General features: G+C 39.6%; 1 protein-coding gene across 4 annotated transcripts in view; it reads left to right on the top strand.

The window, feature by feature from the left end:
- Positions 1-15407, top strand: part of MLLT10 (MLLT10 histone lysine methyltransferase DOT1L cofactor) — a 124791-nt gene that overhangs the window by 13465 nt on the left and 95919 nt on the right. For all 4 annotated transcript variants that reach the window (XM_062507428.1, XM_062507420.1, XM_062507412.1 and 1 more), the window contains one exon: positions 8589-8643. In XM_062507428.1, the coding sequence (XP_062363412.1) occupies positions 8589-8643 (55 nt within the window). The remainder of the gene's footprint in view (positions 1-8588; positions 8644-15407) is intronic.

Genomic DNA, 15407 nt, shown 5'->3' with positions numbered 1-15407 from the left:
TGCCAGCATTAATTTGTTTTGCTTTAACTAAAATAATTACTCATATCAAGATCTTCACCATTCTAAACCAGTTTTTAAATCCATATTGAGATACTATTATGTTGTCATTATTATTATTATTATTATTATTATTATTATTTTTATTATTATTATTATGGTATTATTTCAAGTAGTATTTACGACTACCTCGCACATTTGAAGTCTGTAGGATAGGGAAAGATCATCTTAGATATAATAAAGAATATTATAGGTGACTTTTTCAGGTGTCTTTTTTTTTTTTTTCTGGTAAAACCCAAGGGTGACACAAAATGTTATGGAATACTGGTGAAGGCAGGTGAAGCTGTACCACAGAACTTGGGATATGAGCATCTGGATACAGTCAGTTGTGCTGCAAGCTTCTGCAGCTACTGATGAGTGGCAGTCAGGGCTGCTAAGAGCATCATGGGCTGCCAGTTGGAAAACCATAGGTTAGAAGCTAGCCCTCTGATCAGCTGCTTTGCTTACCTTTGTAAATTGGTCCATGTGCTGTGGGAAAGTGTGTTGAGTTAGTGCATATTGATATGCACAGAAATACCCAGTAGCATGGTGTGCTGTAAAATAGGTGTATTTGAAAGTGAAGTCAGAAGTAAAGCAATAAAAGGCTTGGCAATTGACTCTTTCCTCCTAGGTTAATTTTAAAAGTCATAAGAATTTGAAGGATTCATGGAATCATCTAATGGTTAAGGTTGGAAAAAAACTCTATAATCATAGAATCCAGCTGTTAACTCAGCACCACCTTATTCACCACTAAACTGTGTCTCTCACATGCCTTTTGAGCACTTCAGGGATGGTGATTTTGCCATTTCCCTGGGCAGCCTATTCTGATCAGCCTGATCAACCTTTCAATGAAGAAATTTTTCCCAATATCCACTCTAAACCTCCTGTGGTGAAACTTGAGGTAATTTCCTCTTGTCTTGTCACTTTTTATCTGGGGAAGAGACTGACACCTTGCTACACCCTTTTTCAGAGAGCACAGAGATGTGCAGCTGTAGGTAAGCTATTCCCTGAGTCTCCTCCAAGCTAAACATCCCCAGCTCCCTGAGCTTCTCCTCATCAGACTTGTGCTCCAGACCCTTTCCCAGCTCCATTGCCCTTCTCTGGACTCTCTTCTGCACCTCAGTGTCCTTTTGGAATTGAGGGGCCCAGAACTGAACACAGGATTTGAGGTGTGGCCTCAGCAGTGCTGAGTCCAGGGGGATGGTCACTGCCCTGGTCCTGCTGGCCACGCTGTTGCTGATCCAGGCCAGGATGCCATTGGCCTCTTGGCCACCTGGGCACTCGCTGGCTCCTGTTGAGCAGCACCCCTGGGACCTTTTCCAGCTTGCATCTTTCCAGGCACTCTGCCCCAGCCTGTAGCACTGCAGGGGTTGTTGTGACCCAAGGGCAGGAGCAGGCACAGGCACTTGGCCTTGTTGAACCTCAGACCTCCGGCCTCTCCCCATCAATGCAGCCTGTCCAGATCCCCCTGCAGAGCCTTCCTGCCCTCCAGCAGATCAACACTGCCACCCAACTCAGTGTGTCTCAGTGTGTGCAAACTCACTGAGGGTGTCCTTGATCCCTGCACGTGGATCGTGGATAAAGATGTTAAACACAGCTGGTCCCAGCACTGAGCCCTGGGGAGCAGCACTGGATGTAATTCCATTCACCAGCACCCTCTGGGCCCGGCCATCCCAACAGTTCTCTGTGCATCCAGCAGAGCACCCAGCCAAGCCATGAGCAGCCAGCTTCTGCAGGAGATGCTGTGGGAAATGGTGTCAAAGGCTTTATTGAAGTCCAGGTGGGCACATCCGGAGCCTTTCCCTCATCTACTCAGTGTGTCATCTTATCATAGAAAAGGAGATCAGGTTGGTCAATCATGGCCTGCCCATGCTGGCTGGGCCTGATTTGCCTGGTTGTTCAGCATATGCCTTGTGATGGGACTCAAGGTGATCTGCTTCATGACTTCCCCAGCACTGAGATCTGGATGATAGTCCTGCAATTCCCTTCATCTTTTCAGCCTTTCTTATAGATAAGGTGTCTCAGTTGCTAATCTCCAGTCAACTGAGATCTCCCTGGTTAGCCAGGGCTGCAGGTAAATGGTTGAAGGTGAGTTAGCTGGCAAGCTCTTCTGCCAGCTCCCTCAGTACCCGTGGGTGGATCCTGTCCAGGTCCATAGACTTATGGCTGTCTAAGTGGCAGGGGAGGTCACTGACAATTTTCCTCCTGGATTATGGGGACTCCATTCTGTTCTCTGCATCTGTCTTTAAGCTTATGTTTTCACTAAAATGTGAACTAAAATTGCAACAAGAAGTGGATTTAACAATTGTTCTGTTTGTTTAATGATTACCAGGTGCAGCAGAATAAATTATTTTCTCTGATAACTTTTAACTCCTGTTGATGAAAAAAATGGAAGGAGCTCGAGTATTAGCTTTCAAGAGCTGTTATGCTGATTGTATGTAACTTGTTATTTTTGTTATTTGTAACTTCATGGATCATGTATTTCCATCTCACAGAGTTGTTTCTTTCAGTTAAATACAGTTGGGGCTTGGGTGTTTTTTTTTTTTTTGGTTTTTTTTGGTTTTTTTTTTTTTTTTTTTTTTTTTTTTCTCCTGTTGTCAAGCAGTATGAAAGAGTAATTCTGTGATCAAAATGTACTTTGGAGAATAAAAACTGTTGTGGAAGTGTGTCATGCTGGGTATGTACACCCTGACAGAGAATTTAAGCTTCCAAATGCAACATTTTGCATATATGGCTGTTGCCTGTTGAAAATCTTGAAATACATGAATGTCAGGGAAATATCAAAACAAAATTGAGCAAGAACTCTGTCTGTATTACTACCAACATAAAATTAGTCTATTTCAAGCATATGGTTTCTCTCTTCTCCTTCCTTCTTCTCTCCTTCCTTCCTTTTTCCTTCTCTGTTATTTAAAGTAGGGCCTTTGGCTTGAATTCCACTCTGATTTTTAGCCAGTGTAGATAATGCCACCTCCCAAATAACGTAATTATATCCTTTATATCTTTTCCTGACCACCTGTCTGTGTTGTTACATTTGCTATCTGATGCCGTTTGTGTAGCCTTATGGCAAGGTGGCTCAAAGAAGTGATCTGACTGAAAAAAAAAATTGTTTTTAGGTTGCTGGTTAGGATTTCCATATAGTCAATTGAATGCTTTTCGCAGAGCAAGGAAGACAGGAGAAAGGACACAGCAGGGGATGGTCAGTGATCTTCTTCTGGCAGCACAATGCAATTATGCTACCTTAAAGTGAGCCTGTAGTAAAGTCAGCTGGAACTGCAGCCTGATGTCTTGACTAACTTTAAGGAACTGTGGTCTGTTTGATCTGCTGTAGATCCTGTGTTATTTAGGTTAACGGGTCACATTGAAAGAAACATTTTATTGCCTCATTGCAATGCTGGGAATTCAGTCCTGCAGGATTTTACTTGGTTGACAGTCATTATTCAGGTGAATGGTTCCAATGGCCTAGCTTGGGCGACAATTCAGTAAATTACTTGCACAAGAATTCTTTGACCTTTGTGTTCTTATAACAAGAGACAGCATATAATGGATGTCTGCAGATGATGCTTTATGAATGTGCTCCAAATTTTCAGAACCCTGAGGGAAGAACAATGTTATAGTCCTATTACTATTTTTCTTCTTCTCTCCTGCTTGTATAGTCTTGTCCCTGTCTCTCTTTATCTTCCCTATTTACCATGTGCCTTTCGCTCTTTCCCTTCATTTCAACATGAATAAGGTAGTCTCTTGGATTGAATCAGTTTCTCTATGCATTTCCAGTTGAGAAATTGGTAGAGCTAAGTTTACCAAAAAAGACTTGGAAAATGATATTTATATAATGTTACCTAATGCTGCTTAAGGTAGCTCTTATTCCTGGTTAAAATGGAAAGGCATATTTATCTAGAGTAGAGGAAAAACACTATACCACAGTGCAGTGAAGCCAAGTTGGACAGTAAATGATTCAGTCTGGGAAGCTGGAATTATTTAGCTCCTTGTTTTACTTTGGTATTCCATTCTTGCAGCTTTTTTCTGATGGGTATATTTAGTGGACACCTTTGTTCTTTTATGTTATTATTTCAGTTCTTTATTTCTTCTTGGTTATTTTTACTTGAAAAATAATGCTGAGGGGATAAAAAGTTTCTTGCTTTTCCTGCATGGATCTCTCATGCTTCTGATTTTATTTCTCTGCTGGGTGATGTTTTAAAGACTGGACTCCTCGGGAGGCAATGGGTTTTTCATCAGACCCAGACAATCTCAATTTGCCTGAATCCTAAAGGTGTAGGGATCAGCCTTTGTTTACTTAATTAAGTTGCTGTTTATGTAGCTCAGAAGTGAGTTGTGACAGTCATGCTGTCAGACTCTTCCAGCTTCACAGCTTTGAGATTGGTTTCACTTTAGTCCTCTACAGGGAGACCTCCTAGTCCAAAGCTATTCCTGCTGAGAGTTCACCCCAATTCTGCATGGACAGAAGCTAGATCCATGAACTTAGTCTCTTCCACCAAAGAGATGCAAAAACAAGATGTCCGTACACTCTGTAAGGGCAGGAAGGGAGAGGATTATGTCGTTTCTACAATTTCACTGTGTTCCCTGAGCTAGTATTTGTCTCTTCACTCTCTTCTGATCTAACTCAGCTGCATGTGCCTTAAGCACCACATGTGCTGCTGCACCTCCTATATTGGATTAGTGCTCTTTAGTACACCGAAAGATTTGGTTATTCTCTAGGGTCACAATCAGCCTCTGTAGGACTCACATTTGTGCTGCTTAGCCTAATGATATTTACCTGAATTGTTGATCAGTCATAGCAGCTTGCCCTATTTGTGCTGTGGTATCTTGTAGATGTTGTATCTGCCCCTGCTACCTGTCTGCCCTGCATAGCTGGTTTAGAAGTTCCCCACAGTGTTTCTGAATGCTCAGACAATAAATCTGTTTCAGAAATCCTTTGCCAGAGACAAGACTTATAAAACACAACTGGAGAAAAGAGCCTTGTCATGGTCCATGTGCTGAAATATTAGAGACCACCTGTATGGATCATCAGATTATTGTTGCATCATCAACACGCACAATAAAAGGATCAACATTCCATCCCTTTTAGAACTAGTAATAAAGTGTTAGTTTAATGAAAAAAGTTTGCTAGCTGCTTGTGTCAAAGCACGAGATTCACTGTTCCTACCTGGCAAAGCTCCTGGTTTTACTACGTGGTGTGTCTTGAAACCTGGTGAGCAGAAATGGGTGACAAAATCTGAGTGTGGAGGCTGGGAAGGAGTTAGGTTCCTTATGCAGAGAAAGGGAGTTGTGTGCTCTGTTAGCTTACTAGGGTGCTATTTTATTGCAGATTGTAGCCAGCTTTCGTGACACCAGAAGTGCTCTGTGTTATCTAAGTGCAAATATCTCTGGAGAGCTAGCAATTGACACCACTATGAGAGATGAGTGCAATTCTGCACTCGAGTTTTCTTCCACTGTCAAAGCTTCCTCCTCCACTTCAGTTTTCTGTCTTGCATCTTCTCTGGTTGCAGCCAGGACTGCAGAGGATTAATGAGGGACTTGGGTCCTTGTAGACATAGGAGACAAAAATAATTCAGGTAAAGCTGATGAGACTGAATGGAGCATGCTTCGCTCTTCTGCATAAAGGACTGACTCAAGTTATTGCATCTTAGCGTCCTGTGATCATTTTGATTCATTTTGTGGTAAAGTTTGTGCAAGAAGTGTGCTGATTCTTTAATTACTGGTGCTGGCAGATACTCCCTGAGTTTAGTTTTGCTGATGCAACTGTTTGTGGGATTATACTTAAATTGAATCATTGATATGACCTGAATTAAAAATGTTAAAAAGTTTATTTAATTCGATTTCACTGATCTGTGCTAAGGGGCAGCCCTACACATAGTTGTGTCAGTAGCTGAGGGAGTGGTGGAGGGAAGAAGAGAACCTCCTAAACTGGTTTTGCCACTAGTGAAAAATGTATGTCTAACTTCCATAGGCTTGCAAAGGTGGGGCAAGGTAGAAGCTGTTAGCAGCTTCTCTTCACTCAGTTACATCATCTCATTGGCTTTAAGCTGCCAGCTTGCAGCTTTGGGGTGGGAGCAAACTTTATTGCACTGTGACCATCAATACATACCAGGCTTCTTTGTTTAGGAATCTGGTTCAGTGTATGAGAAATTCCCTGAAACGAAACTGTTGCTACTGTGTGTCCCTCAGCACTGTAGTATTTAATATTTGGAGAGCTGAAGTGTTAAGGTACAGCTCACAAATAGACTAAAAAAAAATAATGTAATGATCCAAGTCTGCAGGCAACTTGCAGAATGATTAAGATAACTTTTATATCTAAATTTCACCATGGATTTAATGCTGACTTTCAATAAGTTGCTGATCATTTTAGTGAGAATGATGAGTGAAGCAAAGGACAAAAGGCTACAATCCTAAAGATTCTTCTTTCTGTGTGCAGCTCTCTGTACCAGTGCACTGAGAAAAAATAGCTTTTATTTTTCTGTTTTACCTTCCATGAAAGCATCTTTGCTGCTAATACAAATTTTTTTTACAGGTTAATAAAGATAGGCCTACAAATTTCTTATAGGTTAAGATAGTCCTTGAGATATACTTTAGCCACATGAATTTCAGGAATGGAATTTCTAGTTCCTCAAATAAGTTTGCACAATCTGTTTCTGAGGCACTTCTAGCATCATAGGCTCCTTTATCTGCTGTCTTGTCAGCTGGTAATGGAGAATAGCACTGTTCAGGGAACAGCAAAAAGAGCAGGTATCCCACTGTTTGAAGAATATGGTGTTAAATTTGCATCTGATGATCTTGATTTGCTTAAAAAGATTATTAGGTTTGTATGCTTTGAGTTGTTCCTAATCTGGAAATATATAAAGGTTGTAATGTGGTGCTTCCTAGGTATGGGATCCCATATAGTGGTGTTCCTGTGCTTGTAATTTGGAGCACTTGAAGTGGAATGTGTGTCAAATCTGGTAGTTTCTGTCGTCTCTGGTTTGGAATCGGTTCACATGCTCTAGGATACTTAGAGATAAGCATGCTATTAGGAATTTGATGGGAGGCAGTGATAGCAGAAAAACTTTTCTGTTGTAATGTTGTGTATGTTGGAAGAATATTACATCGTAGAGTACTTCAACTCGGGACTGGAAGGGACATTAAGCAAGTTTGCAGATGATACAAAACTGGCAGGAGCTGTTCACTCCCTCAAGGGCAGAAAGGCCCTTCAGAGACCCCTCAGCAAGTCAGAGGGCTGGGAAATCACCAACCACATGAAGTTTAAAAAAGGCAAATGCCAGACTCTGCACCTGGGATGGGGCAACCCCAGATATATGAACAGACTGGGGAAAGAGAGGCTGTGGAAAGGGACTTGGGGGTCCTTAGTCCATAGCAAGTTGAACATGAGCCAGCAGTGCCCTGTCAGCCAGGAGGGACAACCCTGTCCTGGGGACATCAGGGACAGAATCACCAGCAGGGCAGGGGAGGTGATTGTCCTGCTCTGCTCTGCACTGGGGCAGCCTCAGCTTGAATGCTGTTCTGGATGCTACAGTATAGAAAAAGGCATGAAACTGTTGGAGTGTCCATAGGAGGGCCATGAGGATGGTGAAGGGCCTTGAGGAGAAGCTGTGTGAGGAGCAGCTGAGGTCTCTTGCGTTGTTCACCTCGGAGGAGACTAAGGGGAGATATCATTGGAGTCTGCAATTTCCTCATGACAGGAAGAGGAGGGTCAGGCACTGATCTCCTCTCTGTAGTGACCAGTGACAGGGCCCGAGGGAACGGTCTGAGGTTCTGTCAGGGGAGGTTTAGGTTGGATATTAGATAAATGTACTTCACCCAGAGGGTGGTTGCACACTTAACAGGCTCCCCAGGGAAGTGGTCACAGCATCAAGAATGCTGACAGAGTTCCAGAAGCATTTGGACAGTATTCTTGGGCACATTGAGATGACTCCTGGGGTGGTGCTGTGCAGGGTTAAGAGCTGGGCTTTGATGAACCTTGTGGGTCCCTTGCAACTCAGTTTATTCTGTCATTCTGTGATCAAACTGCTTATTTCCGGACATGTGTTTTTGCTACAGTTGTTAACTTCTGACCTTCTTTTTCTGAGGCAGAAAGTGAGGTTGGTTTTTGTCTCTCAGTTATGTGCACCTGTGCTGATCATATCCACAACACTTCTTTGTGACTGACCATCTTGGTCAATACAGAGAGGCTAGGAGAAGGAAATACAGTAGGAAGTTCTTGGGCTGTGTCCAAGCTTCTTGGCACTAAAGTCTACCCTATGCTATGGTTTTTGGAGGCTTGTCTCCAGAATTCCACAGCGTGGAATCCAGGAAAAACATGTTGGAGGTAGAACTGCGAGTAGCTTTAATGTGTGTCATAGTTCCAAGATCTGGAGAAGAAAGCTTTATTTTTCACAACTAACATTAATATTCAGGTAAAGGTTAAGTGAAAACACACCCATTCACTTTTAAAGAATGGTTGCTTCCTTAATATCAGATAACAGTTTTAATGTGTGTGGTTTCTTTTTCAATGCTTCTATGATCATTCCATTTTTTTATTTTATTTTTGCTTTTTTTCCTAGAGATGTGAATTATGCCCTCATAAGGATGGTGCTTTAAAGAGAACAGATAATGGGGGTAAGTTTTATTCTTGCTTTTTGTGAACTTTCTTATTTTGTATGAGGAAAATAAATCTGCAGAAATAAAATTATAGGGATTCTAAACATAAAAGAAAACACAGACTGCTTTGGAAAGAGGTAACTATTTTACAGTAACCCTTATTTGTCCACTTTAGGTTCAATTTACTATGAGGACATCTATCATTATTCTTAGTTTCATTTTTAGGAAGAAAGTTACAATAGAAAAACTGAATTTTAACATAAGATTTAATGGGTAAAATGGATGAATTTTATGTGTATTTAGTTGGAACCTGAGCATTTATAGAAAGCTGTTGAAAGTGCACCATTCATGGAGGAAAGTGGAATTTTTATGTCTCTAGCCCAGACTGAATACACCAGTGCATTTTCAGAGGTTGATTCTTTCATGCCTGATTTATTAATAGGTTCTGTAACAAAGAAGTTAGAGCTGGAAAGTTGCAGTAGTGATTGCCTCTCCCTTGCATCTTTCTAATTTCGCTGTTCAGGTTATCATCAGTTTTGCTCCTGCTGAGTAGAACTGCTAGAGAAAGTCCCCACTGAATATCCTGTCTTGAATATGTTTATATTAATAGCTGGATGATATGAGTGAAAAATTTCAATTAACTTTTCAGTCACTTTTGGAATTCTGCCTTGTCTCTGTAGTACATACTTTGGAATTCCTGTCCGTCATCTGTCTGTAAATAGCCTGGTCATTTTGATACTGAGCCCTTTCTCTTGTGGGAGGAGACAGTATGATCTGTATGCTGGAATTCTCTTGGATAGTATATGTAAATCATATTCTGCAGATTCTATGCTGTGTACATAATATTCTAGCTAATTAAATCTTAGTGTTGATGCAGCTTTGCTATTTGTTGCAGTTGAATTGCAGGAACACAGGACATACCCCTGTTTGTGCTGATCTACCCTTTCCCTTGTGTACCTTTGACTGCTCTGTTCATATATATATATTTATATATATATATATATGCTCAAGGTTTACCATTTTAGTGTCAACTGACTCAAACACATCATTGAACTTAGTGCTCAGTACTTAAGTCTTATTCCGCTTCTTAATTACTCTTCTGATGTTGATACATGCAATGTTGAATTAATTTCTTTGGAAAAGGCAGCTGGACACTTTCTTTTCAGGAAATAGTAATAAGAAAGCCATAAGCATCTTGAAATACACAGTGGGATTTGTGAGGTGTGAAGTAGCTGAAGTGTTCTCTGGTTTTATACTTAAAGTAGTATTTGGGAATGGTTTGCTGTTGTCTGTGATGGCCTTGAAACTTTTTTTTTTGTCTGAAGTCTTGATAACTTGCTTTGTTTGTGTGCATCAAAGATATGAGCACCCTCTTAGTTATCTCCCTTATGGCTCTGTTAATTGGAATTATAAATTCTTGTCTGAAAGTGAATTACTATTTAAGATTGAAATGCTTTAAGTTTAAATAGCAAAGATATAACACTGTACTATAATTTTAATGCCCAATTGTTTTCATCAGTGAAAGCTTCATACTGAAAATTTCATAGCTGAGAGGCTTAAGAATTTATATTTTCTTCTGAAAATACCCAGCCTCTGTAACAGATCTTGTCCGTGGTGTTGAAAACAGCACGTTCTATTTTGTGGACCAAATGTCCTTTAAATATAGCTTTACAGAAGGATGTGCACCTTGCAAAATACTTTGACTCTGAAATACTTTGCATTTCAGAAATCTGCATTCTTACCTGAAGCTTTCCTTTTAAAGAGTTGCCTAACAAAAGATTATGCCAGAAGATTTTTAGACTTAAAGAAGTACTGTTGAAGATCAGATAATGGGCTTGCCATTGAAAATGGCATTTTCCGTAGGTTAATACTTAATTTTTTTTTAATGCTGTCGCACCTTTTGTTGCCAAATGAATCATAAAAAGATGCAGGTATTTGAGAAGAAACTCGAAAACAAACATTTCTGATAAAACCTTGTAAGGGTCAAACTTTAGAAACGTGTGTGCAGTCTTTCTCAAGGTATAGAAATAATTAAATGGTCTTAGGTTTTCAGAACAAGGGAAGAAATTGCTGATTTTAAGTCAGTGACAGAAGGTTTTTTCATCTTTCTCCCTTCTGGCAACAAATAACTTTATTTTGTAGCCCAAAAAACCAGTGCTTTTTGTTTTGAATATGCAGATAGCTTAGCCCAGACATGGCCTACTGGTCCTGTAGCTGTGTTTTTTTTAACAGTCTTCTGGATATTTGCTTTATAATAAGGTGAAGGACTGTTTTGGGTGTTGAAGGTACTGTATTTTCTTTTATGTTTGGAAGATTAACAGGCTACTGAGCTTTCACTACAGAGTTCCATGGTTTTCTTAATCTGCAGTAAGATGCTGTTTCTGCAGTGAGAGTCTTTGCTATACATGGTTTTCTCATCAGTTGTGATGGTACTAGCTTTTAAAACCTTTTTTTCTGCCCCTGCATTCCTTTTCAGCTACATGAAAACTTCTGACCTAGCTGCCCATGCTAATGCTGATAGAAGGAATGGCCAGGAGTGTTCTTTTAGCAGCAGCCTGTACATTAGCTGTGTTAAGTCAGTTGCACAACTGTAACTGAAGGCAGCCTAATCTTAGAGCTCTTCTGTAATGGGGTTATCTTGCCTTTAAGAACTCTGTGGCACTACATGTATGACAGTAGTCTGGGAATCAAACTTGTGTTGTTTATAAGTACTATGAACTGACTATAATTGATTGACTGTATATTATGGTAGCATATGGTGTGGTGGTGTTGGTATTTTGTGAGTTTTTTGTCCCTTCCTCCCACCCCCCCACATAGTGCAAGGTTCCAGTGTGTGCATTCTTCCTCCTGTTCTCCCTCCTTTTACTGGCCTGTTGCTGCTTCTCTGACCTTTAGGAGATCACCATTTTTTTAGATTTGCTTTTTAGGTTGTATGTTTCTGTTTGGAGTCTGTTTGATTCTGCCTTAGTTGTGCTTATCAGGTAAATGTGGGTCCTCTGGTGTCATCTATGGGAAATACAGAATTACAGTTTTCAGTGATTCCTTAAATACATCATTATTGGAGCTGTACTGTCATGGATTTTATAGAGAACTTAAAAATGACAGCCTAAGATAGTAAGAGGAGTATATAAGGGAGGCTGAACAACATTTGTTCTGCTCTCTGTCATTATAAGTAGATTCTTGAGAAGGGTCTTGTGTGCCTTCTCAGAATAATTTCCCAGCTGACAAGCATTTATACTTTGGAACTTCTTGTTTCAGACATGGTATTTTTGTGTTTAATGGAAGATGAGTCCATCACACTATTAAAATGTTCCCCTCTGTATAAAGTTTAGTGTCTGTAATGTTGTGTGGCAAGGCATTTTGCAGTTATCAGTACGGGGTTTCTTTTGAACCTGTTAGCTCATGGTTTTATTTGATGCCACTTGGTATTTGCAAACTGAGTGGCAAAGGTCAGTTATTCTGTGCTTGCCTTTCCTCTTCCTGCAACCTTTTTGGGTACACTGCAGAGTACACAAATGCCTGTTCTTGGTTTGGTGATGGTGGCTACTGGTGCTGTAATCAGAACCTGAAGTGAGCCCGAAGAGGTGATTCTGTCTGGATTTGTGTGGAATATGTCCTAGTCTGCTTCAGTGTCCTTCCTGGGCTTTCCATTGTCAGGGACCTGGACTGGCCTTGAGCAGGAGCAGCTAAGGTCTGTTTGCCTGTGCTTGTTCAGTCTCTGCACTGTGTGAAAATGGCTGTTCTGCTCCTGCACTTGCACAGATCTTGGAAACCATACTCTTGCATTTAGCTGAGTGGAGTCTGGACTGGTATCTGTGGTGTGCCTTATCTGTCAATGGATTTATCTGTCCTAAGGATTGTTAAGAGTTGACTGTATTTAGCTACATATTTGATTTAATTAATTTTTAAGAATAACAGGACATTGCACAGTTACGAGCAGGGTATTTGTAATAAATTTCAGGAATTAGCTTTGAATAAGTTTTAGTATTTTGTCTGCCTAGTATCTGTGACTGTCTCAGGGCTAAGGTTAAGTTTTGTGAACAAAAAATAGTCTTTCCTGCATGTGTACTTCATTCCTACATAAACATTAGGACTTTTTCAGTGTTCAGGGACTGGAATTACATAAATTCCGTTAGGATATTACCTGTTAAAAAAATGTTCTTATTGATACTAAAAATAGAAAAGTAAGATTGAATCGAAAAAGGAACTTTTCTTTCTGAATATATTTGTTGACAGAATTCCCTCGATAAATTTGGTATTCTTGTTCATTTAGGGGAACCACTGTGGTTTTAAACATGACTAAATATGAAAGTTTTGTAGAATGAGAAAACCTGATACGTATATGAGTTGCTTATTGATTTTCTGTCTTATGTATAAGAAGGCTATTGAAGAATCAATTTTCTTTTAGCTTGATGGATTGGTAAGTGGATTAGTAGTTGGATAAAATATAAACACATTTTTTGAAAAACAGGGAAGTAGCAATTGAGCATTTGTTTGAAGATACTTGAGAACTGTTGGCATTTTGCAGTTTTTGGCCTTTCAGTTCAGTTCAGTAATATTTCCTTAACTGTTGCAGTAATTTCCTTTGGATTTTTGACACTCAGTGAGGAGGAAATAAAATCATGACCATTTGGAGACTGATTATAGCTTTTTGAATTTCATTTATCTTAATAGTGAGTATGCATTCTGTTTTCTAAGCGAATTGTTCACTTATATCTAGTGATATAACAGTGCATCTCACATTGTGAAAATAGTTTTCTTGCAGTAGTCTTTTTCTTGCAGTAATCTACAAACAAAAATCTTCTGTAAGCTTAAAAGGTTTGATTTTGCTATACAAGTTGTTACTTTGAAATCTGATTCCAGGGGATGATGATCAGGAATGCTGTGTAACAGCATTCTTTGTGTGACTTTTCACCAAGACTTCTTTCATGCAGCTGCTTGGGGAAAGGCCAGCTAACAATGTGGTGGTTTTATGTCATGGTCCAGACCCTCTTCCCACCCCCTGGGTTAGTGGCGGGATCTCCCAAAGTCTATAAAAACATTATATGCTAGGCTTTCCCGTTGCTGTTGTTATTATTAGAGTCTCACTGTCTGGTTTACTGTTCTGATGAGTTTTCTTGGTGTTAATGTCTAAGAATGTGGATGGTATAGTGTTATATGTACACACTGAGGTGTATGCATTTTGCAAGTGCTTACCTACAAATGTTCTGGCCTTTTTGAGCAGATTTTACAGCAGTGCCTGTAATTTTTTTTTTTCCACTGGGAAAGAAAAAAAAGATAATAAATTTAAAATACTGCAGTAATATAAATGCATGTATTACCGTATAAAGTATTGTGTATTTATTATTAACATTGCAGCTAATCACAGTGTATATGCAGAATTTTTTTTTTAGAGTTTTAGGTGCTTATTTATACATTTCTTCCTTTCGTTGCATGAAAGGATTTTTTGAGAGAGGTAGGTGAAACTCATTAATTCCATAACATGCCAGATAAAATAATTAAAGCTATTAGCTTACTCAGTGGACCAGTGGACTTTCATCTGTAGCTGTTTTTAAAACCAGTTATTTGTTTTGCTGCAGAGTGACGACAAAATGAACCAATTCTTTAATTGAGGAGCAGATTTTTCTAAATGGAATATTTTGTGAAATTCAGTTAGTAGGGCTTTGTAGGATGAAGACTTTTTCTTTATAGACAAATAGTATTTGTTTTACCTTTTTAACAAATTGTCCAAAATATACCAATGACAAGGTTGACTACCAGCCACAACAGTAAGAGCCCTAGTGGTTTGTGTGGAACCGTCTTTTTACCCCTCTTCAAAGAGTGGATCAAACAATATAATATGAATAATGCTGTATTATTCATAGCAATCTCTAAATCTTTATTTAATAGAGTAAGGAAAAACAGTAACTTCAGCTGACAGATTTCTTATCTGCAAGTTTTTTTGTTTTCACAGGAAAGGAAGATCAGGGTTAAAAGTATATGGAATGTCTTAATGAAGAGACACTTAACTAAAGGTTTAAAGTAGTACTTAATCTTTCCCTTTGGCAAAGAGTAACAGTAATGGTCTTAAGTACATGTTTGAAAGGTGAATCCAGCAGAGTTGGATAGAGCTCAGCCTTTGGGTCAGTCAGCAGATCTGATAGTTGTGGAAACGGAGGGTGCAATTTCATGTAATCTAGGACAGCTGTTGACCTCTGCTGAAAGGAGGGGACTGTGGTTTTCCCCTGGCTGGGTGTTTCTGCACCGATGCTTTTGTGTATGGTAGTCATGTGACCTCAGTGTGGATTGCTTCAAGCCATTGACTCATTTTGCTCAAAGGTAAATTACTAAGTTTGCTGCAAATTTAGTAATGAGATGAAAAAGAAATTATTTACCTTGCTACATAGCAAACTCATACTGCAAGGAGAGGGCAAGAATGTACACTTAAAAGCAAAGAGTAAGGTGAGATACTGCTTTTCACTGACATTCTACAGCTGAAATGGATTGAGGTGTATCCTTAATTGACAACTTGAGGCAGCCCTCACATGAAACTAACATTTCAATAAAGAAAGATTTTTTCACACTAGAATAATAAATACAGTCTCAGCTTGGGAGTGAACTGTAGTTAGAAATAAAGTAGGACTTCTTTAGTGAAATACAATGGACTCTTTAGGAACTTAGAATGCATAAACAAGTTTTGCTCTGACATTGATGCATGGTTCAAGGACACTGATAATATCCCAGAACTCTTGTGCTGCCAGGCTGGTCCTGTGGCTGGAGTTCAGTGTGGCTTCACAATTCTG

This window comes from Cinclus cinclus, chromosome 1 (genome assembly GCF_963662255.1).
Source record: "Cinclus cinclus chromosome 1, bCinCin1.1, whole genome shotgun sequence".
Lineage (NCBI taxonomy): Eukaryota > Metazoa > Chordata > Aves > Passeriformes > Cinclidae > Cinclus > Cinclus cinclus.
This window is presented reverse-complemented; position numbering and strand designations above follow the sequence as displayed.